At 43.8% G+C, this 23,540-nt stretch overlaps 4 protein-coding genes across 4 annotated transcripts; all 4 read right to left on the bottom strand.

Annotated features, from left to right (window-relative positions):
• Positions 1–150: 150 nt before the first annotated feature.
• On the bottom strand, positions 151–8,580 carry rabggta (Rab geranylgeranyltransferase subunit alpha). Its single transcript, XM_088394187.1, has 17 exons — positions 8,462–8,580; positions 8,120–8,156; positions 7,873–7,983; positions 7,589–7,713; positions 7,332–7,519; positions 6,833–7,066; positions 6,240–6,323; positions 6,049–6,131; positions 5,866–5,961; positions 5,252–5,357; positions 4,817–4,868; positions 4,636–4,724; positions 3,761–3,849; positions 3,555–3,671; positions 3,368–3,481; positions 3,155–3,242; positions 151–1,299 (listed from the first exon to the last, which is right to left on the bottom strand). Exons 2-17 carry the CDS (start codon positions 8,120–8,122, stop codon positions 1,151–1,153), a joined length of 1,728 nt encoding a protein of 575 aa, XP_088250313.1. The 5' UTR covers positions 8,123–8,156; positions 8,462–8,580; the 3' UTR covers positions 151–1,150.
• Positions 8,581–9,387: 807 nt separating this feature from the next.
• LOC148388792 (GTPase IMAP family member 8-like) lies at positions 9,388–14,131 on the bottom strand. The gene is made up of 6 exons (XM_088395169.1): positions 13,442–14,131; positions 12,193–12,891; positions 11,399–12,082; positions 10,442–11,206; positions 10,256–10,372; positions 9,388–10,103 (listed from the first exon to the last, which is right to left on the bottom strand). The coding sequence occupies exons 1-6, from the start codon at positions 13,455–13,457 to the stop codon at positions 9,958–9,960; spliced, it is 2,427 nt and encodes an 808-aa protein (XP_088251295.1). The 5' UTR covers positions 13,458–14,131; the 3' UTR covers positions 9,388–9,957.
• Positions 14,132–14,278: 147 nt separating this feature from the next.
• LOC148388793 (GTPase IMAP family member 8-like) lies at positions 14,279–18,496 on the bottom strand. The gene is made up of 6 exons (XM_088395167.1): positions 18,301–18,496; positions 16,975–17,682; positions 16,181–16,870; positions 15,220–15,987; positions 15,034–15,150; positions 14,279–14,902 (listed from the first exon to the last, which is right to left on the bottom strand). Exons 1-6 carry the CDS (start codon positions 18,314–18,316, stop codon positions 14,760–14,762), a joined length of 2,442 nt encoding a protein of 813 aa, XP_088251293.1. The 5' UTR covers positions 18,317–18,496; the 3' UTR covers positions 14,279–14,759.
• On the bottom strand, positions 18,301–23,516 carry LOC148388794 (GTPase IMAP family member 8-like). Its single transcript, XM_088395168.1, has 6 exons — positions 22,973–23,516; positions 21,718–22,416; positions 20,920–21,606; positions 19,962–20,729; positions 19,776–19,892; positions 18,301–19,620 (listed from the first exon to the last, which is right to left on the bottom strand). The coding sequence occupies exons 1-6, from the start codon at positions 22,986–22,988 to the stop codon at positions 19,475–19,477; spliced, it is 2,433 nt and encodes an 810-aa protein (XP_088251294.1). The 5' UTR covers positions 22,989–23,516; the 3' UTR covers positions 18,301–19,474.
• Between the last annotated feature and the right edge of the window lie 24 nt (positions 23,517–23,540).

Below are 23,540 nucleotides of genomic sequence, written 5' to 3' on the forward strand. Positions count from 1 at the left end.
TATTCCGGTAGGCTCGCATGAAAGGCGCAACACAAAGAATTTTAAAAAGTGGTGGAATTCCAGCTGAGTCAGTCGACACTCCCTTCTGTAAAGAAAATACCTGAGAGGGTCATTCACATGCATTGATGAAACACAAAAGAAGCTTTGACGTTGAAGGCAACAGTGACACATTTTAATGTTTTGTGAGGCCTGGGTGCGTCACTTGACAAGTACAGTAAAAGTTTTACACCAGAAATACACAACGCATGACAAGTCGGAAACCTCGCCACTGTCACTTATAAGCCGCGGCTGTTAAAGCAACAATAAGAAATGGATATAATTTTTTTTGTCGTGGTATCGGGGAGCTGGATTGCTAGCTTTTGAGCAATTAGCATTAGCGCTAAGATTACAGTTAAAAATAGTGTTGTGATTTTAGGTTGCCGATCGAAGTGACCGATTGATTGGAACGCTAAGCACGGTTCAGTTGTATTGAATTAAAAAAAAAACGAATTGCATTGAAGCTTGTTTGCTTTTAAACATTTCGCCACAATTTGTAGTGAGGCTCTGAGTGCAAAACTGAATGTTGAGTGTTGATATTCAAAGTGCATGATAAATTAACCGCATTCATTTTTGATAAATATTTACACCAACAGCGTTTTAATCTTGGGAATGATGATGTTGAGCATTTTTTTTTTTTTTTTTAGGGGGCTAGATCTCAGCGAGCTTTGGTCGCACCACATTGGGTGAGTTCCATCATGTTCCTTGCTGTTGCTTTAAGTGACTTAAAAGCTTATAAAATGGGATGGCGCTGATCCATCCACACACAGTCAATTTGTTCCATTATTGGCACCGTTGCAGCATGCATTTGGACTCGGAGGTATTTTTAGACCTTCATTCACACATTTTGACCAAAAAAAAACAGTGATGACTCATGCACACACGCGCACACACACACGCGGACGACACGATTTTTTCATTACAGGTGTTTTGATATCTGCCTTCATTCAGACGAGTGGGAGCTGTTTTGATCACATTTCTACCAAACAAGTGGGAGTGACAGCACACTTGGGAAGAAAAAAAAAAAAAAAATCCACTCACTCCTTCGCACACCAGCCGGCAGCGACGGCGGCATCATCCTTGAGTGATGGTCGCAACTCCCACCGTCGGCACATCAGAGCAGGAGACAGGCCAAGGAAGGCAGGAGCTCCGCCAGATGCGACTCGGCGTCGGCGTTCTGAGCGACGGGGTTGCCGCGGAGATCGAGATGCCGCAGCTTGGGGCAGGTGGCGAGCGGTCGGAGCGCTGCCAGCGTGGAGAGGTCTGGAGCGTGCGGGGTCAAAGAACAAGACTTTTGTTTTGTTTAGCTGAGATGCGAATACGCCGACACACGGTCAAAAATACCAAATAGAGAGAGGAAATAGAGCTTTTAAAAATTCATCAAATGTCATCCAAGGATAATAAAGCAATCTTGTACAACGCACGTTTCGATTCTCGGAACGGCGGATTTGAGGATGTAATTCTTGAGGAAAAATAATGACTTCATTTTAGAAAAATCCAATTTAAGGCTTATTCAAAAATAATAACATGAACAATGTCCCAAAATCTTCACACATCACCTAGATTTTTTTTTTTATTGGGCCAGCCAAAGCCCCGACCTAGATTTTACTTTGATTTCAAGCGGCCCTGTTGGCTGAATTCCTGCAAGGTCTCTAAGTTTGGACCGAGTTCATTACTGCCGACTTCATTTCCATCATTAAAAAAAAAAAAAAAAGAAGACGTTATTTCAACATCGGTATGTTGACTCACTATAGTTGATGTCTTTACACGGTGAGGCTGTCCAAACAAAGAAAAACAAAGACAGAGAAAATACCTCCTAACCTTCAGAACTCATTAATCGCTGCGGAGATTAAAGTGAGAAATGAAGAGGAGGGGGGAAGATGCCGTGGTGTCTTAATGATGTCTGTTTGTTTTGTGAAATAGCTAAATTAGCTGTGGACATCCAAATGATTAGCAATTAAAAAAAAAAAAAAAAAGTCAACATCAATTTGGAATGGAACAAATCAAGGAAGACTTTAATTTATGAGTAACAGTGTGTAAAATAAGAGCACTGTTATATATTTACACTGTTTTGGCTGCTAATTGCGTGACAAATAAACCACTCTGTTATTTTTATTTATTGATTTTTTTTTTTTTTTTTTTTGGTCGCTCTCTGCACACTGTCAGATGCTCCCGCCTGTTTTCGCAGCAGACACGCTCGGGCCCGATTCGCACATTTCCTGAGTCACCGCCAACTGTGCGCGGAGATTAAATATAACATTCGGCACCCGTAATGCCGTTGATGTCCCCTAGGGCGTAATGATAACATGTAAACAGAACACAACATCGCACACTCTTGGGATTATTTACCGAGATTGACTTTACCGCTTGTAATGTGGGTAAAAAGAAAAAAGAAAAGTTTTTAATTTGGGCAAAGAATTAACAAATTGGCAGCGGTAACTCAGTCTGGGAAGATTTAGCCGAGCGTTGCAAGGTCAATTTCAATGGCAGATGGACAATCTGGTAATTAGGACTGACATTGCTTTTCTGTGTAAAGACAATTTCCCTTATGGGCTCAATAAAGCTCAATAAAAAAAAGAGAATAGGACCCGGTGGAGTGAAGACTGGCCAAATCATCGTGTCCGACTGTCTTACCTAATTCTCTCTGCCGGTGCTAATTAGCATTACCAAGTAGCTGTTGCAGGCCTGAAACTTTTTTTTTTCCAGCTGCAGGATCTGCTTCACTTGCCCCCCCCCGATGCAGACGGACTGTAACTGTACGAAAAAAAAAAGGCTTATTCGCTGCCCGTGTGACACCATGACACTGTTAAAAATTAGTTAGGAACCCCAAGTAAGGTTCCGGTTGGAGTAGCACGATTTAGTTGAAGAAGGACATGCAAAATGTGCTGATAGAGTGGCTGCAAGAGGAGGCAATATCATATGAACAAGTAGGCCACCCATCACTCAATTTCAACTTAACGTTTATGAAAATATATTAGGAAATTAATGAGGCCAGCCGCAAGAGATAGCATGTTTGGCTAAATAAATTAAATGATGTGGGGGAAAAAAAATGATGAATGGAGCACCACAAGCGCCCTCTAGTGGCAAATTAAGGCAAATACTGTAGCAAGAAGGATACTGTTATTCTTCAGGCGGACCTCCTCCAGTTTAGGTAGGCGGTAGACTCCTTCCAAATCCTCTATGGAGTTGTTATCAGCCTCCAACACCTAAAAAATATCGAGAGCATGGAGTGCTTTGGGACATATTGCAAAGCACACGCTAAAGAACAAACACCAGCAAATAGAACAAGGGCAAATATTGCATTTGCCGCTTTTTTTTTTTTTTCCCTCACCTCCAGGCACTGTAACATGGAGAAGTGAGCGGGAATGCGCCGTAGCTGATTTGAGGAAAAATTGATGTGAGTGACAAGGAGCAGCTGGTCCAAATGGCACAAGGTGGTCAGGTTCTGTTAGATGTGGGGGAAAATAGTCAGAAATGACTCCATGAGGGTTGGGCGAGAGAGGATTGTGCGCGCAAACCTTGTTGGAGACGCTGAAAACCCGCACTTCGGCATACTCCATCTTCAAAATGGTGTTTTCAATCAAAAATTTGCTGCACAGGTCGCTGTAATAGGCCGTCCGCATGGAGTCCACTTCCTGAGGGAGGGAGAGGTAATGAGCGTGTTGCGTGTGAATACATCTCCGCTTAATGGGATGGACACCGAATTTCTGCTGCTGCTGCTTACTTTGAGAGTTTGGAAATGAGCGAGCGTCTCCTTTTCGTAGCCAAGGGGGTCGAGAGCCCTCATCAGTAGGATAATGGTCAGCAGGCACCCTGTGGAGAAAAACACACATAACCTTCGGAAATCAACACCAAATGTCGAGAAATATTCATAACTATGATCCCGAAATATATTACTGTCAAACATTACCCTAAAAAAAAAAAGCTAGAATTAATTTTAGAAAGCAAATGCTCAGTAGAACAATATTGGGTCGAGCCAATAGTCCAATTTTTGGCACACCCTGTGAGATTGACAGCAGCTGCTATCGATGATACAACCTCTGCCAAGGTTCTAATACAAAACACACACACAAAGACAATTAAACACAACCGCAGCCAGTTTTGAAATGAACCAAAAGCCACTTGTTACTTGGCCGGAGACCAGTGGCAAGACCTTTGCCCTCTTCCGAGAGAGGCGGTCCACTCTAGAGGGTCCGGGGGTTGAGCCAGCACATCTGCAACAAAACTGCTACCTGATATCGTAATCAAAATGTGGATTTTTCATTTTAATATATATCATTTATTTTATGATCTGATATGATGACGTCTGTCACGAGCCCGAATAGCGAAAATGTTCGCTCGTTCAAATGTTTCTTCAAATCCCACTTGCAACCCGAGGTGCTATTATTCAAGTGTCGGAATATATTTATCTGTACTGTGTGAGTTCACCTGATTGAAAACTGCACCCTTGCCGCAAGGTGCTTCCAAAAACGTATTATTTCTTAATCGCTCTGAACAGCAGCGGCGACGCGACCGTACCGAGCAGCAAATAAGGCTTCTCGCTCCGTGAAACACACACACGCACACGCGCTGACAGAAATTGCATAAAAAAGCACTTACACTTATTGAGCGGCTCTAGTTCGAGCAGTTGGTTACATGACTGTAGCTCAGACTGCAACACGGAAGTCTTCTCCACAGAGAGCTCACTCCTGTGGACCAAAAAAAAAAAAAAACTTTTATATTCTAGTAAGAGTTCCTAGAAGGGGAAAAGGGACACTTCCAACATCTTGCAAATCATGACCTGAAGAGCTCCTGATCAGTGGCAGAATCGCGGCACCAGCTCTCATTTCGACCTGAGGAAGGAAACACTTTTAAAATATGACCTTGGATTCATTTTATTTCAGTACACCTGTTTTTCAACCCCAAAGCAGCGGCGAGTTATTAATTCTTGCGTAATCCAAGATACCGATACCAAGTACCGATACCGCTAGTACTTTTGATAGGGACAGTCTCTGTAAAGAACAATGACGAGCCATTTTAAAGATCCCAATTTAGCAAGTTAAAATTGCATGAAATTAACCACAATTTTCTATTCTTCTTTTTCTAATATGGCTTACTGTGCTCCTCGTAAAGGAGCCTTCCCACTTGGGCTAACTATGCGACACTCGCTCTCGGCGCTGATCCATTTGAATCATTTTGCCCCCGAAGGGATGAACGAATACAATGAGTGCCTGACCGGTGTAAAGGGCGCAGTCTCGACGAGAAGCTTTTTCGGACCAGTGCACCGCCAGATTGTGTTCGTTAGCGATGTCGCTGATGGATCCCGGAGGAAGTTCGCATATCTGAGACATGGTTAAGAAACTTAAACACAGGGGGGGAAAAAAAATAAATGGAGTTGAAAAAGTAAGGATAACTGAAAGCAATTGATCATGGGAGTACCAAAGGTCCCACTGCGTGAGTGTGCATACTAACACACCTTGTTAACAGCAACAGTGATAAATGTATTTTTTTTGTATTTGAAGCCACTAATGGGAGGCACACTAAGCGTTGATAAATCAAGCATTCTCAATCACACAGTCCCTCCAAGGACATTAGATTGTTGTCTCTGACTATTTGCTTATTAGTAGGCTTAAGAGGGAACTTTTCCTCAACAATCTGGCCTGGCGTTTCTTTTCCCAATAGGACTTTCCTGCGAGAAGATCTTTCTGGCCCATGGCTGGCAATTTACTTGCATCTGTGGTTAGACAATTTAATAAAAATGTGGTATAATTAGCGATTATTTTGATAACAATTAGTTGCTCGATGTAAATTTTTACGGCAATTCATTTGAGTTGGGACACAAAAGGATACCCAGACAGGACTATGTTTGAATCGTGGGTGGATGCTCCTCCAGTCCACTTTCAGCGGCTGACCGTCCAGCAACAGCAGAAGGCCAACGGACTGCACCTGCATGATTGCATACGAGGCCCAAAAAATGTAAACATACTATGAAGAAGAAGAAAAAAAATAAATAAAAAGGGGCTCATGACTCACCTGGACTGGCCTCGAAAAGGCAACAGCCACCCTCTCGTCATCCCGGCTAATGAAAACACAACTTATCATCTCTTCACGCTCAGCTGTCATGCAAAAAGAAAGATGCATGCATCAAGGTGGGCTCATCACTGCGTTGGAAGACAGTGTGTGCTAAACATACACACACATTTTAAACACACACTTAAACACACCTCTGCCAAGCAGCCAGCGATAGTAGAACCAAGCACTCTGGTCGTTAGGGTCGGTGAAGAAAGCGTTCTGCACAAGCTCATATTCTGAAAAAGGGGGTGAAGAAAACACACTGAAATGATTGCATTAAAAATATCAACATGTCAATTTTTAAAAATGATCATTTTACTAATCTTACTAATTGGAGTGCTTTTATTTGATTAAAATGGAAGACTTCCAAAATGGCCCATCTTTCGTTTTTTTCTCACTCAACTTCTAATATAAACTCTTAATACCGTCAATTATAAACACGAGGCGGGGGAGTCAATTACTTTAGGCTTGTTCTCTTTCGACTTTGCTTCAGTGGTGCGAATAGTGGAGAATTACAGTAGGGCATTACGGTCGCCGTCACTTTCTCCGTCACTTTCTTTAATGACATGCACCGTTCGTTCGCCACAGAATAAATCCGCTCTTAAGTACAGCGCTTACTCATTTTGAACCGTGTGGGTGGAAAAAATATTAGTCAGCAACATTCTGTTGCGACGTCACTCAATTTGTAGACTCACACTGCCCCCTGTGGGTGGGTGCTGTGTAATACCGTCTGCAGCGGGTATACCTTTGAGCAACTGCTCCTCACAGACGCGATGGGAGTGCGACTGCGGCGAGGAGTCCGGAGGGGGGTCCGATTCGGGAGATTGCGGGTGCAGCAGCGGCAACAGGGTACTGCGGTAATGCCAGCTGGAGTAGTTGGAAAAGTTGGAACCGATGAGACGATCGGTGAACTCCAACTCCTTTCCAACGGGGACGGCGGATTTCTTCACGACCATCCGGCGGTAATCCCAGCAGTGAACTGGCGGAAACAGCGAAACGTGGGCATGATGAATCCGGACAAGCGCAGGGCTGTTCACTCAATAAATTTGAAGACGGCACTGAAACTACCAAAATTCCATGATAACCCAACAATTTATTTATGTTGTCCTATTTTCGGTGACCGCCAGATTTTTTTTTTCGGAACCTGCCCAAGAGGAGTGCGAATTAATTTGAATAGGACCACCTCTGCCTGAATTTGAGCCAGGAGAAATCCTGCAAGCGTAAAAGGATCTTCTGTCACTCACAGTTGCGGTCATCCAGGCTGAGGCAGCGGTCGCACAGGCTCAACTCTCGAGCCCAGTCCATTTGAGGCGCCCGTTCCGAGACCCAGCTTCGGTGGTGCCAGCTTCCGTATGACTTTGGGTTGACTTTCAGGCAAGACTCTAGAAAAGACAGCTCAGCCTGGTACATCTTTTGCACTTCACTCTCGTCCCTGAAAGCACAAGTCAATCAAATATGTTAAATCACCTCGAGGAGCATAGACAATGGTGGATAAACTCACTTGACGGTCTCCTGGTGCATGAGGATCTCCCTTCTGTAATTCCAAAGGGTTGCAAAGTCGGGGTTTGATGATAGCAGCTGCTGGGTCAATTGGATGGCCTCTTCATCGCAAATGCCGTCCTTCCTCTGCCATGACAACATTTTAGCATATTGGTTTAGTATTGCCCGTGCTAAATTCCAGACCCACACTATAGAAAGACAAAAGCTCCATTAAACATTTATGTAAACATTTCCATGATATATTTTGGATTTGTACAAGACACAAATTCCAGAACAAACAAGTACCTTGGTAAAACAGGCATCTCGTGTTGTCGTGTATATCTTCAATTTTTTTTCCCGTTCCTTTCTTTTCTCCTCCTCTTGCTGGGCGGTGGATTTTATCTTCACTCGACCGTGCTGTCAACAATGAAATGGATAAGAAAGGATGTCACACTCATTCATTTATTGGGTGGGACTTATTTTAAAAAAAAGTCTACATATGTTATATGCAAATAAAAAAGATGAGGCATTGAGATAAAGATATATTACTCACCATCTTTTACTGTTTAGGAAGAAGACTTTTCCAGTATCTGTATGCAATGCCATATAAAGACAGATATTTAACATTAAAACTGTTACATGTATAGAACACACATAAAGGTGACATTAAAACGGAATTACAAGTCGAGCTGCGCATCTGTTTGATGTGACACAATTAACAAAATGAATGAAAAACTGATTTGATTTATCAATTTGAGTTTGCATCCTAATTTGCAGTAAACATCAGGCAGATCATTCACAAAAATTATCAACACACCAACTAAAAACAGAACGCTGTTTAGATGGATTACAAAAAAATGAGACGTCAAATTATGGAAGCCACACAAATACGCACCTTATCTTTAGCTTGTCGTCTTGTGAATATTTTAAAAAGAAATATGTTTTATGAGAGTCATCGGCGATGTATTGCTTACTTCCGTCTCATTAAAATGACGTCACCGCCACGCCTTTCACAGTACTTTGCTGCCCTCTAGTGGAGGTGATGAATTATCAATTTTAATACTCGACCTGCTCAAGTAAAACGAAGTGTCTCAACACTTTTTAATACCCAAAAATATATTTGAACGTCAATCCTGTATCAGATTTCCGGTGGAAAGTGGGACGAGAAAGTATAATTGCAGTTTTTTGGGAGGAACATTAGTTGCTGTACTAAGACATGTGAAATATAAAAATATTGCTTTTGCGTCATCTAGTGGCATCTTGGTTCCAAGCAACTATGATTAACCGAAGTTGAAGAGCTTCTTTTATTCAGGCCAAATATCCATCCATCCATCCATCCATTTTCTGAACCGCTTAGTCCCCACGGGGGTCGCGGGCGTGCTGGAGCCTATCCCAGCCGTCATCGGGCAGTAGGCGGGGGACACCCTGAACTGGTTGCCAGCCAATCGCAGGGCACACAGAGACAGACAACCAATCGCACTCACACTCACACCTAGGGACAATTTGGAGTCTTCAATCGGCCTACCAAGCATGTTTTTGGAATGTGGGAGGAAACCGGAGTGCCCGGGGAAAACCCACACGGGCCCGGGGAGAACATGCAAACTCCACACAGGGAGGGCCGGAGGTGGTCAGGCCAAATAATTATTTTTAAAAAAGGTACTTTGCTGCCATTCAGTGGCATTTACTAACTTGAGTTGGTGTCAATTCTACGCACAATTTGGCTGTTCGTGGCAGGACGCTGACTCGTACTGAAAAAAATATAAGGAAGATATTTTCTATCAACAAACACAGATGAAACGTGAAATAAACACGACAGCAACAGTTTGCCAACTTTTTATCTCGAGTATAGGAAATTATTTATTTTATTTTTTCATTGTGCACATACGGTTTTTAGTATGACAAGACATGAATCGATCCTTACACCAGATTTAGCAGAAAATTACATTTCTATCTGTAGTCGAGCACAAAAAAAATAAACGAAATATAAATAAATGCAGCTCAACCCCCTTGAAGACACGGCCAGGACAACCGAGGGCACCTCCGACATCCATTTTTTCATTGATTTTCATATTATGTATTACTTGTGCACTCTCTGCATCCATTATAACCTGGTGATCCTGAAAGGGGGATCCTTCCATCTGTGGTCCCTTCTCAAGGTTTCTCATTTTCCCCTGGCAGGGGTTTTTTGAGTTTTTCCTTGCCCTTTTGGGAGCTTATGATCAGGGGATGCTTTGAGAATAATTGTCAATTTTTGGCTATGTGAAGCCCTTTGAGACTGTTTGTGATTTAGGGCTATACAAATAAACTTGACTTGACTTGACTTTAAAAACAAAACTCAAAAGCCCTCAATTGGCCTACACAAAAAATCAAATGCATAGTATATAGAATGGCTCAGTCATCCAGCGCAAAAACAGGCGGTGATCTGTATCCTGATGACTCTGACATGTTGAGCATCGAGTTACAATCTTCATCGGTGTTGCCTTGAAGTTGAGACATCCATTCCACAACTTTATCAATTTCTGGTGTTGATTGACTCACTGCAAACGAATACAATTCACATTTTAATAGGCATCACTGACACAAATGAAATGCTAACAGTCGGTATGCTAACTTTGCCAATGCACAGTACGGTAATTGCTCAAATGCTAACCACAGAACAGTAACATCCACACAAGACATGTTTACATACTGGTAGGGAGATAGATGTCCATGCTGTTCATTGACTTGCTTAACTTCATGATGTTCCTACCCAGCTCTTCAATCTGCTCTTCAATATCTGACAGAACAGATGTCTTCTTGGCCTTGCCTTTAAGAAGAGCAAACGTGAAACGCAAAGAATATTAGATGATCAAGATGAGACTTTAATAGGACTTACTCGGTGCCGATGGAGAGGGAACAATCTCCTTTATGTTATCCTGTAGCTTCTCCAGCTTTGTCTTGTGGTCTCTCAACAGCTCCAGCCTTTGGCTTGTGAACGCCTGCGCCACCATATTACGATCAGTAAGTTTCCTCTTCTGGATCCTTTCGTCAATACTACGGTAGATGTCGTTCATGTTTGGACAGAAGAGGCGGCCCTGATTCTTTGCTGACATATCCTCTATCTTCTTAAACAGCTGGACGTGCTGGGTATCATCGCGTGTCTCAAAGATGTTCAGACAGTGGTAACTGTTTCCACATTTGTCTACCAACTGTCGCAGTGCTTGGTCTTCTTTCTCGATATACTCCTCCAAGGATTTGTCTGCCAGAGTGTTCTCATTTGTGAACAGAACCATTGTGTGGTTCCAGATTTTGTCGCCAAAGAGCGTGATGTGATCCACCAGGGCGTCATGATTGGCCTTCCTGAACTTCAAATCCAAGGCCAACACAATCAGAACAGCGTGGACCCCCTGAGGACTCAGGGTCAGACCGCTGACTATTTCTCGGTCTTGTTCCCAGGTGCACTGGGACTCCTCTGCCCAGCCAGGGGTGTCGACCACTGTGACCTGCCTGTCGGCGACCGGTGCCTGCCTGGCCATACACCCGTGATTTGGTTGGGTAGAGAAGACTTTGTCTCGCAGGATCACATTTGCTGCTGTTGTCTTTCCGAACTTCTTTTGACCAAGTATCAAGATTCTTATCTCGTGCAACTTTTTGGTAGGACCTGTGTGGCAAAAAACAAAAAAAAAATCAGAAATGTATGAGTGGAACAGATTAATTGCGTTTCCATTCAGTTCAAGGGGACACACTGTCTTGATTTATGAACATTTCAGGTTACAAACGGGCTCCCAGAGCCAACAAGGTTTGGGGCACCAAAAACGCAAATTGTAAACATGCAAGACATTGGGACAAGTACCTTTCACTCCTCTGGTGGCCTTGAGTTGAATTCTTCGTTGGACAGCGAGTTGCACTTTTTTGTCCTTCTCCCTCAGGGCATCCAACATCTCCTGCTTGGGTGCAAAATGTTGCCCACCATTCCCTGCCAGCGTCTGAAGGATTTTCTCCAGCAGCTCGTCAACCTGAGCGCCGTCGTATTCGTTCATGTTGTCCAGGACGTGATATCTGTTCCCGCATATTTCTAGCAGATACTGCAGAGATTTGCCTTCATCCTCAATGTATTCTTCAATGCTGCGTGAGCCCAGCCCGTCTTTTCGGCTGAACACCACCATGGTGTGGTTCCACACGTTCTTCCCAAACAGCTCAACGTGAGTGGTGGCTGCTTTCAGGTGCCTGCGGTTGAAGGAAGCATCTGCATCGATCACCAGCAAGAAGACATCGGGCCCAGGGCGGCACTTGAGCAGGCTCTGCACAACCTCATCCTTGATCATTTCCGGTGCGTCACACGCGGGGGAGCCTTTCCACCAACCGGGCGTGTCCACAACTGCTATTTCCATCCTGCCCACCCTGCCCTCGTGAAGCTGAGAAAGCAACGTTTCGTCTTCTTGTTCTTGGATACCTAAGATGGTGTTCATCACGGAGGTTTTGCCAACACAACGGCTGCCCAGGAGAATAATCTGAAGTTTCTGGATGGGTTTCATTTCTAAATTTTTCAGGGGGGAGAAAAAAACAACAATAAGATATTGTCGTCAAAAAGTTGCTGACTTGAAGAAGACCATAACAAAGTGGTGGAGTAGCTCTTGCTATACTTACCTGAAACAATCTTCTTCAGTTCCTCTTGTTGCTTCAAAGCCTGCCTGAATCGCTGTTCGGCCTTCTTCGCCACTTCGGCCCTAGCATGGAAGACGCTGTCGTCCAGCATGTAGTAGCCGTCATTATTCTCACGTACCATGTCGTCGATCTTCTCCAACAATTGAATGACCTGAGATAAGTTGCTCTCGTCCTTGTTGTTAAACATGTGGTATCTGCCGTTACATTTTCCGATCAGCCAGGTGAGTGCCGCACCCTCGCTCTCAATGTGCTGCTCGATGGTCTTCTTGCCCAGGTAGTTTCCGAAGGTGAAAAGGACCATGGTGTGGCTCCACACCCGATTCCCCAGCAGCTTCATGTAGTCTAGCACGGCCTTTTTCTCTTTCTGGGAGAAGCTGGCATCTGTAGGGACCACAAGGAGGAAGGCGTGCGGTCCCGGTTGGCACTTGGAGGCATATAGCTTAAATTGTTGCTTGTCTCTCTCTGGAATCTCGTTGAGGGAAGGCGAGCGCTTCCATCCTGGAGTGTCGACCAACACCAGGTGGCGGCCTTCCACGATTCCGTGTCTGGTCTCGGCCTGTAGTGTTTGAGTTCGATAAGATTCGAAGCGTTCTTTTGTCAGTATTGTGTTTGCTGCTAAGCTTTTGCCGTCCCCTCGAGCACCGATTATGACTAGTCTTCGCTCAGGCATCTCGTTTATCTCTGGAAATCAAAAAGTACACAATGAAGAAGAGTTATAAAAAAAAAGAAAAGCTGAACTCCAGGTATCGATATTTTCATGCCAACCTCTCCCGATTGGCTTCAGTTGCAAGTTACTCTTTGTGCAAACAATGGAAATTTACCCGAAATGAAACTGTCGCTGACGTATTGGAAAATATTTTTCCAACCGCCTTATTGTGTGTCCCCCAAACAGTTTTAAACAGAAGGATGAGGTCTCTAATATCCCAAAAAATATATTTAATTCACTCCAAAGTTCAGAGTGTTTTTCCAGTTTACAGGTTGACAACAAATGTTCTTTGGGCCAGGACTTCCGTGGAAACTGTAATCAACACATCTTTCTGGTTTGATGGTTGCATTTGTTTTGAATGTTAACACCGAACAAAATAAAAATGGCAAGAGCTGAACACATGCAACCTTCACAATAAAATCCCAAAAGGAAATATGAACACCTTATTGACAAATTCACAGATTTGCTGAAATTTAAGGAAAAAAGACAAATTTATATTCATTGCATGGAAGAGAGTCAACTTACCTTCTGGGTTTGCCATTCTGGGGTGGGGTGGGGGGTTTCAAATGGTCCCAAAGCCAAATAAATCAACTCCCCCTGGTTCCTGGTAGTTTTCTCCTGATTTTACGCTTCTTCGCCAGAACGCTTTGAAAGAAAAGTCTTGTACCTGTTACAAGATTGGTCAGTCTGCTACTGACTTCCGTGACGAACTGTGCATCAGTGATGATTCATGGGCGGGTTTAATGTTTATCAAGAAAGAACAAGCAGTCAAGCAGTTAACAAACAGATAAGATGAGGACAAGAAGGACATAAAACTGATTTGGGGTCAAAGAACATCTAAATGATAGTGGGCGGGTTTAAGAAAGCCTTCAGAGTTTTGCCAAGAAAGACAAAGCAGTCAAACTGGTTTCAGCCAGTAAGTTTCACTCTAAAGGTAGCCATCTCAAAATGATCAAGTATGTCATTCGTGTCCAAAAAAAGTGCGATGACCAAAAACCAAAATTGTGTCATTCAATGACTTTTTCAATATCCCTACCAAGCCTTTACGATGAGCCTGAAATGACCAAACCATACACTATCTACATCTGAGGTGTCAAAGTCCAGTCCTCGAGGGCTGCTATTCTGCATGTTTGAAATATTTCTCATCCAGCAAATCTGATTTAAATGTTGAACTCATCACCAAGATCCAAAGGAGCCTGATTACAATCCTGATGGTTCGAATCAGGTATGTTGGAGGAGGGAAACATCTCAAACATGCAGGATAGCGGCCCAAATATAAGAAAGATATTTTCTATCAACAAGCACAGATGAAATGTGAAATAAACATGACGGCAACAATGTGCCAACTTTTCAACTCGAACATAAGAAATTATGTATTTTATTTTTTCATTTTGCACATACATTTTTTTAGTATGACAAGCCATGAAGCGATCCTTACACTAGATTTAGCAAAAAATTACATTTCTATCTGTAGTCCAGCGCAAAACGAATAAACTAAATATAAACATAAAAACAAAACTCAAAAGCCCTCAATTGGCCTACAAAATAAATAAACGAAACTTTAATATTAAAAAAATGCGATGGGCTGGCAGCCAGTTGAGGATGTCCCCTGCCTACTGCCCGATGACGGCTGGGATGGGCTCCAGTCCGCCCGCGACCCCGCGACCCCATTCATCCAGAATGGAAACAAAACAGAAATCAGAGCAAATGTACTTACACAACCACTTAAAAACGCTTTCACAGTTACAGACAATTTAGAATTTTCATTTAACCAAGGAAGCCAGTTCTGAGATTGTGTGAGGAAGCCTTTTCCCCGATCGGCACACCGACGACATAATGCAGCTCAGTCATCCAGCGGAAAAACAGGCATCGATCTGTATCCTGACGACTCTGACATGTTGAGCGTCGAGTTATAATCATCGGTGTTGCCTTGTAGTTTACATATCCATTCCACAACTTTATCAATTTCTGGTGTTGATTGACTCACTGCAAATGAATACAATTCACATATTAATAGGGATCACTGACACAAATGAAATGCTAACAGTCGGTACGCTAATTGCTCAAATGCTAACCACAGAACAGTAACATCCACACAACAAGACATGTTTACGTACTGTTAATGAGGAAGGCGTCCATGCTGTTCATTGACTTGTTTAACTTCATAATGTCCCTACTCAGCTCGTCAATCTGCTCTTCAATGTCTGACAGAACAGATTTCTTCTTGGCCTTGCCTTTAAGAAGAGCAAACGTGAAACACAAAGAATATTAGATGATCAAGATGACAATTTAACAGGACTTACTGTGTGCCACAGGAGAGGGAACAATCTCCTTTATGTTATCCTGTAGCTTCTCCAGCTTTGTCTTGTGGTCTCTCAACAGCACCAGGCTTTGGCTTGTGATTGCTTGCACCACCCTATTACGAAAAGTAAGTTTCCTCTTCTGGAACTTTTCGTCAATACTACGGTAGATGTCGTTCATGTTTGGACAGAAGAGGCGGCCCTGGTTCTTTGCTGACATGTCCTCTATCTTCTTAAAGAGCTGGACGTGCTGGCTATCATCGCGTGTCTCAAAGATGTTCAGACAGTGGTAACTGTTTCCACATTTGTCTACCAACTGTCGCAGTGCTTGGTCTTCTTTCTCGATATACTCCTCCAAGGATTTGTCTGCCAGAGTGTCCTCGTTTGTGAACAGAACCATTGTGTGGTTCCAGATTTTGTCGCCAAAGAGCGTGATGTGATCCACCAGGGCGTCCAGATTGGCCTTCCTGAACTTCAAATCCAAGGACAACACAATCAGAACAGCGTCGACTCCCTGAGGACTCAGGGTCAGACCACTGACTATTTCTCGGTCCTGTTCCTGGGTGCACTCGGACTCCTCTGCTGCCCAGCCAGGGGTGTCGACCACTGTGACCTGCCTGTCGGCGACCGGTGCCTGCCTGGCCATACACGCGTGATTTGGTTGGGTAGAGAAGACTTTGTCTCGCACTATCAAATTTGCTGCTGTGGTCTTTCCGGACTTCTTTTCACCAAGTATCAAGATTTTTATCTCGTGCAACTTTTTGGTAGGACCTGTGTGGCAAAAAAAAAAAAAAAAAATCAGAAATGTATGAGTGGAACGGATTCATTGCATTTCCATTCAGTTCAAGGGGACACACTGTCTTGATTTATGAACATTTCAGGTTACAAACGGGCTCCCAGAGCCAACAAGGTTTGGGGCACCAAAAACGCAAATTCTAATCATGCAAGACATTGGGACAAGTACCTTTCACTCCTCTGGTGGCCTTGAGTTGAGTTCTCCGTTGGACAGCGAGTTGCACTTTATTTTCCTTCTCCCTCAGGGCATCCAACATCTCCGGCTTGGGTGCAAAATGTTTCCCATCATTCCCTGCCAGCGTCTGAAGGATTTTCTCCAGCAGCTTGTCAACCTGAGCGCCGTCGTATTCGTTCATGTTGTCCAGGACGTGATATCTGTTCCCGCATATGTCTAGCAGATACTGCAGAGATTTGCCTTCACCCTCAATGTATTCTTCGATGCTGCGTGAGCCCAGCCAGTCTCCTCGGGTGAACACCACCATGGTGTGTTTCCACACGTTCTCCCCAAACAGCTCAACGTGAGTGGTGGCTGCTTCCAGGTGCCTGCTGTTGAACGAAGCATCCGCATCGATCACCAGCAAGAAGACATCGGGCCCAGGGTGGCACTTGAGCAGGCTCTGCACAACCACATCCTTGATCATTTCCGGTGTGTCACGCGCGTGGGAGCCTTTCCGCCAACCGGGCGTGTCCACAACTGCTATTTCCATCTTGCCCACCCTGGCCTCGTGAAGCTGAGAAACCACCGTTGTTTCGTCTTCTTGTTGTTCTTTGATACCCAGGATGGTGTTCATCACGGAGGTTTTGCCAACACCATGGCTGCCCAGGAGAATAATCTGAAGTTTCTGAATGGGTTTCATTTCTAAATTTTTCAGGGGGGAGAAAAAAACAAGATATTGTCATCAAAAAGTTGCTGACTTGAAGAAGACCATAACAAAGTGGTGGAGTAGCTCTTGCTATACTTGCCTGAAACAATCTTATTCAGTTCCTCTTGTTTCTTCAAAGCCTGCCTGAATCGCTCTTCGGCCTTCTTCGCCACTTCGTCCCTCTTCTGAATAGCATGGAAGACGCTTTTGCCCAGCATGTAGTAGCCGTCGTTATTCTCACGTACCATGTCGTCGATCTTCTCCAACAATTGAATGACCTGAGATAAGTTGCTCTTGTCCTTGTTGTTGAGCACGTGGTATCTGTCGTTACATTTTCCAATCAGCCAGGTGAGTGCTGCACCCTCGCTCTCAATGTGCTGCTCGATAGTCTTGTTGCCCAGGTAGTCTCCGAAGGTGAAAAGGACCATGGTGTGGTTCCACACCCGATTCCCCAGCAGCTTCATGTAGTCTAGCACGGCCTTTTTCTCTTTCTGGGAGAAGCTGGCATCTGTAGGGACCACAAGGAGGAAGGCGTGCGGCCCCGGTTGGCACTTGGAGGCATGTAGCTTAAATTGTTGCTTGTCTCTCTCTGGGATCTCGTTGAGGGAAGGCGAGCGCTTCCATCCCGGAGTGTCGACCAACACCAGGTGGCGGCCTGCCACGATTCCGTGTCTGGCTTCGGCCTGTAGTGTTTGAGTTCGAGAAGATTCGAAGCGTTCTTTTGTCAGTATTGTGTTTGCTGCTGAGCTTTTGCCCTCCCCTCGAGCACCGATTATGACTAGTCTTCGCTCAGGCATGTCGTTTATCTCTGAAAAGCAAAAAGTACACAACGAAGCAGAGTTATATATATATAAAAAAAAATGAACTCCAGGTTAAGCATCTATTTATTTTTTTCATGCCAACCACTCCCTACTGGTTTCAGCTGCAAGTGAAACAATGCTAATTATACAGCCACTGAATTCAACACTTTCAGTTGCTGTTTGTGCAAACAATGGAAATTTACCCAAAATGAAACTGTCGCTGACGTGTTTGAGAATATTTTTCCAACCGCCTTATTGTGTCCGTCAAACATTTCTAAACAGAGAATTAGGTCTCTAATACAAAAAAATATATTTGATTCACTGCAAAGTTCAGAATGCTTTTCCAGTTTTACAGGTTGACGACAAATGTTCTATGGGCGAGAACTTCCTTGTCTCTGTAATCAACAAGTCTCTCTCTTTAGTCAGGTCTTTCTGGTTTGACGGTTGGAGTCCTGATGAATGTTAACGCCCAACACCACCAAACAAAAGAAAAGTTACAAGACCTGGGCTAATGAAGGTTTTTATTTTATTTTACTTTGCACATGCAACCTTCACAGTAAAAACCCAAACTAAAAAATGAACACCTTATTGACAAATGTTCGTTGCATGGAAGAGAGTCAACTTACCTTCTGGGTTTGCCATTCTGGGGTGGGGTGGGGGGTTTCAAATGGTCCCAAAACCAAATAAATAAACTCCCCCTGGTTCCTGATAGTTTTCTCCTGATTTTACGCTTCGTCGCCAGAACGCTTTGAAAGAAGTCTTGTACCTGTTACAAGATTGACTTCAGCAGACTGAATTCCGTCACGCACCGTTCCTGAGTGATGATTAGTGAGAAAGCAATCACGTTTTGTCAAGAAAGAAAAACTAGTCAAACTGGTTTCAGCCAATACGTGTCTTTAAAGGCACAGATCTCAAAATGATCAAGTATGTCAAACTCCCCCTGGTTCCTGATGATTTTCTCCAGATTTTAGGCTTGGTCGCCAGAACGCTTTGAAAGAAAAGTCTTGTACCTGTTACAAGATTGACTTCAGCAGACTGAATTCTGTCACAAACTGTTCATCAGTGATGATTCGTGGGCGGGTTTAAGAAAGCCTTCAGAGTTTTGCCAAGTAGGACAAAGCAGTCAAACTGGTTTCAGCCAGTAGGTTTCACTCTAAAGGTAGCCATCTCAAAATGATCAAGTATGTCAGTCGTGCCCAAGAAAAATGTGATGACCAAAAACCAAAATTGTGTCATTCAATGACTTTTTCAATATCCCTATCAAACCTTTACGATGAGCCTGAAATGACCAAACCAGACACTATCTACATCTGAGGTGTCAAAGTCCAGTCCTTGAAGGCTGCTATTCTGCATGTTTGAAATATTTCTCATCCAGCAAATCTGATTTAAATGTTGAACTCATCACCAAGATCCAAAGGGGCCTGATGACAATCCTGATGGTTCGAATCAGGTATGTTGGAGGAGGGAAACGTCTCAAACATGCAGGATAGCGGCCCAAATATAAGAAAGATATTTTCTATCAACAAGCACAGATGAACTGTGAAATAAACATGATGGCAACAATTTGCCAACTTTTTATCTCGAGTAAAGGAAATTATTTATTTTATTTTTTCATTGTGCACATACATTTTTTTAGTATGACAAGCCATGAAGCGATCCTTACACCAGATTTAGCAGAAAATTAAATTTCTATCTGTAGTCCAGCGCAAAACGAATAAACGAAATATAAACATAAAAACAAAACTCAAAAGCCCTCAATTGGCCTACACAAAAAATCAAATGCATAGTATATAGAATGGCTCAGTCATCCAGCGCAAAAACAGGCGGTGATCTGTATCCTGATGACTCTGACATGTTGAGCATCGAGTTACAATCTTCATCGGTGTTGCCTTGAAGTTGAGACATCCATTCCACAACTTTATCAATTTCTGATGTTGATTGACTCACTGCAAACGAATACAATTCACATTTTAATAGGCATCACTGACACAAATGAAATGCTAACAGTCGGTATGCTAACTTTGCCAATGCACAGTACGGTAATTGCTCAAATGCTAACCACAGAACAGTAATATCCACACAACGAGACATGTATACGTACAGGTAGGGCGGAAGATGTCCATGCTGTTCGTTGACTTGCTTAACTTCATGATGTTCCTACCCAGCTCTTCAATCTGCTCTTCAATATCTGAGAGAACAGATGTCTTCTTGGCCTCGCCTTTAAGAAGAGCAAACGTGAAACGCAAAGAATATTAGATGATCAAGATGAGAATTTAATAGGACTTACTCTGTGCCACAGGAGAGGGAACAATCTCCTTTATGTTATCCTGTAGCTTCTCCAGCTTTGTCTTGTGGTCTTTCAACAGCTCCAGCCTTTGGCTTGTGAACGCCTGCACCACCCTATTACGAACAGTAATTTTCCTCTTCTGGAACTTTTCGTCAATACTACGGTAGATGTCGTTCATGTTTGGACAGAAGAGGCGGCCCTGGTTCTTTGCTGACATGTCCTCTATCTTCTTAAACAGCTGGACGTGCTGGCTATCATCGCCTGTCTCTATGATGTTCAGACAGTGGTAACTGTTTCCACATTTGTCTACCAACTGTCGCAGTGCTTGGTCTTCTTTCTCGATATACTCTTCCAAGGATTTGTCTGCCAGAGTGTTCTCGTTTGTGAACAGAACCATTGTGTGGTTCCAGATTTTGTCGCCAAAGAGCATGATGTGATCCACCAGGGCGTCATGATTGGCCTTCCTGAACTTCAAATCTAAGGCCAACACAATCAGAACAGCGTGGACCCCCTGAGGACTCAGGGTCAGACCGCTGACTATTTCTCGGTCCTGTTCCTGGGTGCACTCGGACTCCTCTGCTGCCCAGCCAGGGGTGTCGACCACTGTGACCTGCCTGTCGGCGACCGGTGCCTGCCTGGCCATACACCCGTGATTTGATGGAGTATAGTAGATTTTATTTCGCAGGATCAAATTTGCTGCTGTTGTCTTTCCGGACTTCTTTTCACCAAGTATCAAGATTTTTATCTCGTGCAACGTTTTGGTAGGATCTGTGTGGAAAAAATAAAATAAAATCAGAAATGTATGAGTGGAACAGATTCATTGCGTTTCCATTCAGTTCAAGGGGACACACTGTCTTGATCTATGAACATTTCAGGTTACAAACGGGCTCCCAGAGCCAACAAGGTTTGGGCCACCAAAAACGCAAATTCTAATCATGCAAGACATTGGGACAAGTACCTTTCACTCCTCTGGTGGCCTTGAGTTGAATTCTTCGTTGGACAGCGAGTTGCACTTTTTTGTCCTTCTCCCTCAGGGCATCCAACATCTCCTGCTTGGGTGCAAAATGTTTCCCACCATTCAATGCCAGCGTCTGTAGGATTTTCTCCAGCAGCTTGTCAACCTGAGCGCCGTCGTATTCGTTCATGTTGTCCAGGACGTGATATCTGTTCCCGCATATTTCTAGCAGATACCGCAGAGATTTGCCTTCAACCTCAATGTATTCTTCGATGCTGCGTGAGCCCAGCCAGTCTCCTCGGGTGAACACCACCATGGTGTGTTTCCACACGTTCTCCCCAAAAAGCTCAACGTGAGTGGTGGCTGCTTCCAGGTGCCTGCGGTTGAACGAAGCATCCGCATCGATCAGCAGCAAGAAGACATCGGGCCCAGGGTGGCACTTGAGCAGGCTCTGCACAACCTCATCCTTGATCATTTCCGGTGTGTCACATGCGGGGGAGCCTTTCCGCCAACCCGGCGTGTCCACAACTGCTATTTCCATCCTGCCCACCCTGCCCTCGTGAAGCTGAGAAACCATCGTTGTTTCGTCTTCTTGTTCTTGGATACCCAGGACGGTGTTCATCACGGAGGTTTTGCCAACACCACGGCTGCCCAGGAGAATAATCTGAAGTTTCTGGATGGTTTTCATTTCTAAATTTTTCAGGGGGGAGAAAAAAAACAACAATAAGATATTGTCGTCAAAAAGTTGCTGACTTGAAGAAGACCATAACAAAGTGGTGGAGTAGCTCTTGCTATACTTACCTGAAACAAACTTATTCAGTTCTTCTTGTTGCTTTAAGGCCTGCTCATGTCGCTGTTTGGCCTTCTTCGCCACTTCGGCCCTCGCATGGAAGATGCTGTCGTCCAACATGTAGCAGCTGCCGTTATTCTCACGTACCATGTCGTCGATCTTCTCCAACAATTGAATGACCTGAGATAAGTTGCTCTTGTCCTTGTTGTTGAGCACGTGGTATCTGTCGTTACATTTTCCGATCAGCCAGGTGAGTGCCGCACCCTCGCTCTCAATGTGCTGCTCGATGGTCTTCTTGCCCAGGTAGTCTCCGAAGGTGAACAGGACCAAGGTGTGGCTCCACACCCGATTCCCCAGCAGCTTCATGTAGTCTAGCACGGTCTTTTTCTCTTTCTGGGAGAAGCTGAAATCTGTAGGGACCACAAGGAGGAAGGCGTGCGGTCCCGGTTGGCACTTGGAGGCATATAGCTTAAATTGTTGCTTGTCTCTCTCTGGAATCTCGTTGAGGGAAGGCGAGCGCTTCCATCCTGGAGTGTCGACCAACACCAGGTGGCGGCCTTCCACGATTCCGTGTCTGGTCTCGGCCTGTAGTGTTTGAGTTCGATAAGATTCGAAGCGTTCTTTTGTCAGTATTGTGTTTGCTGCTAAGCTTTTGCCGTCCCCTCGAGCACCGATTATGACTAGTCTTCGCTCAGGCATCTCGTTTATCTCTGGAAATCAAAAAGTACACAATTATAAAGTTATAAGAGTTATAAAAAAAAGAAAAGCTGAACTCCAGGTATCGATATTTTCATGCCAACCTCTCCCGATTGGCTTCAGTTGCAAGTTACTCTTTGTGCAAACAATGGAAATTTACCCGAAATGAAACTGTCGCTGACGTATTGGAAAATATTTTTCCAACCGCCTTATTGTGTGTCCCCCAAACAGTTTTAAACAGAAGGATGAGGTCTCTAATATCCCAAAAAATATATTTAATTCACTCCAAAGTTCAGAGTGTTTTTCCAGTTTACAGGTTGACAACAAATGTTCTTTGGGCCAGGACTTCCGTGGAAACTGTAATCAACACATCTTTCTGGTTTGATGGTTGCATTTGTTTTGAATGTTAACACCGAACAAAATAAAAATGGCAAGAGCTGAGCACATGCAACCTTCACAATAAAATCCCAAAAGGAAATATGAACACCTTATTGACAAATTCACAGATTTGCTGAAATTTAAGGAAAAAAGACAAATTTATGTTCATTGCATGGAAGAGAGTCTACTTACCTTCTGGGTTTGCCATTCTGGGGTGGGGTGGGGGGGTTTCAAATGGTCCCAAAGCCAAATAAATCAACTCCCCCTGGTTCCTGATAGTTTTTTCCTGATTTTACGCTTCTTCGCCAGAACGCTTTGAAAGAAAAGTCTTGTTCTTGTTACAAGATTGACTTCTGTCACGCAACTTTCCTGAGTGATGATTAGTGAGCGGGTTTAATGATTTATCAAGAAAGATAAAACAGTCAAGTTCAGCAGTTAACATTCAAATAAGATAAGGACAAGAAGGATACATAAAACCGATGGGGTCAAAGGACATCTAAATGCTTCCATCACGGCGCTCCTCAGTGATGATTAGTGGGCGGGTTTAAGAAAGCCTTCAGAGTTTTGCCAAGAAGGACAAAGCAGTCAAACTGGTTTCAGCCAGTACATTTCACTCTAAAGGGAGCCATCTCAAAATGATCAAGTTACAAGACCTGGGCAAATAAAGTTGAAATTATCACCAAGATCCAAAGGGGCCTGATAACAATCCTGATGGTTCAAATCAGGTATGTTAGAGGAGGGAAACATCTCAAACATGCAG

Source organism: Syngnathus floridae, chromosome 13 (genome assembly GCF_059516105.1).
Source record: "Syngnathus floridae isolate MCC-2025c chromosome 13, RoL_Sflo_1.0, whole genome shotgun sequence".
In the NCBI taxonomy this organism is placed as follows: domain Eukaryota; kingdom Metazoa; phylum Chordata; class Actinopteri; order Syngnathiformes; family Syngnathidae; genus Syngnathus; species Syngnathus floridae.

Excerpts from the sequence above, each read along its gene's own strand:
- LOC148388792 (XM_088395169.1), bottom strand. Across the intron at positions 11,207-11,398 it reads GGCCACCAGAGGAGTGAAAG|GTCCTACCAAAAAGTTGCAC; the intron begins GTACTTGTCCCA and ends TTTGCCACACAG. Across the intron at positions 10,373-10,441 it reads TCCCTCTCCATCGGCACCGA|GCAAGGCCAAGAAGACATCT; the intron begins GTAAGTCCTATT and ends CTCTTCTTAAAG.
- rabggta (XM_088394187.1), bottom strand. Across the intron at positions 6,132-6,239 it reads TCGCTGGCTGCTTGGCAGAG|CTGAGCGTGAAGAGATGATA; the intron begins GTGTGTTTAAGT and ends TTTGCATGACAG. Across the intron at positions 3,672-3,760 it reads CTCATTTCCAAACTCTCAAA|GAAGTGGACTCCATGCGGAC; the intron begins GTAAGCAGCAGC and ends TCCCTCCCTCAG.
- LOC148388794 (XM_088395168.1), bottom strand. Across the intron at positions 21,607-21,717 it reads ACTGAATAAGTTTGTTTCAG|AAATGAAAACCATCCAGAAA; the intron begins GTAAGTATAGCA and ends TGAAAAATTTAG. Across the intron at positions 19,893-19,961 it reads TCCCTCTCCTGTGGCACAGA|GCGAGGCCAAGAAGACATCT; the intron begins GTAAGTCCTATT and ends CTCTTCTTAAAG.
- LOC148388793 (XM_088395167.1), bottom strand. Across the intron at positions 15,988-16,180 it reads GGCCACCAGAGGAGTGAAAG|GTCCTACCAAAAAGTTGCAC; the intron begins GTACTTGTCCCA and ends TTTGCCACACAG. Across the intron at positions 15,151-15,219 it reads TCCCTCTCCTGTGGCACACA|GCAAGGCCAAGAAGAAATCT; the intron begins GTAAGTCCTGTT and ends CTCTTCTTAAAG.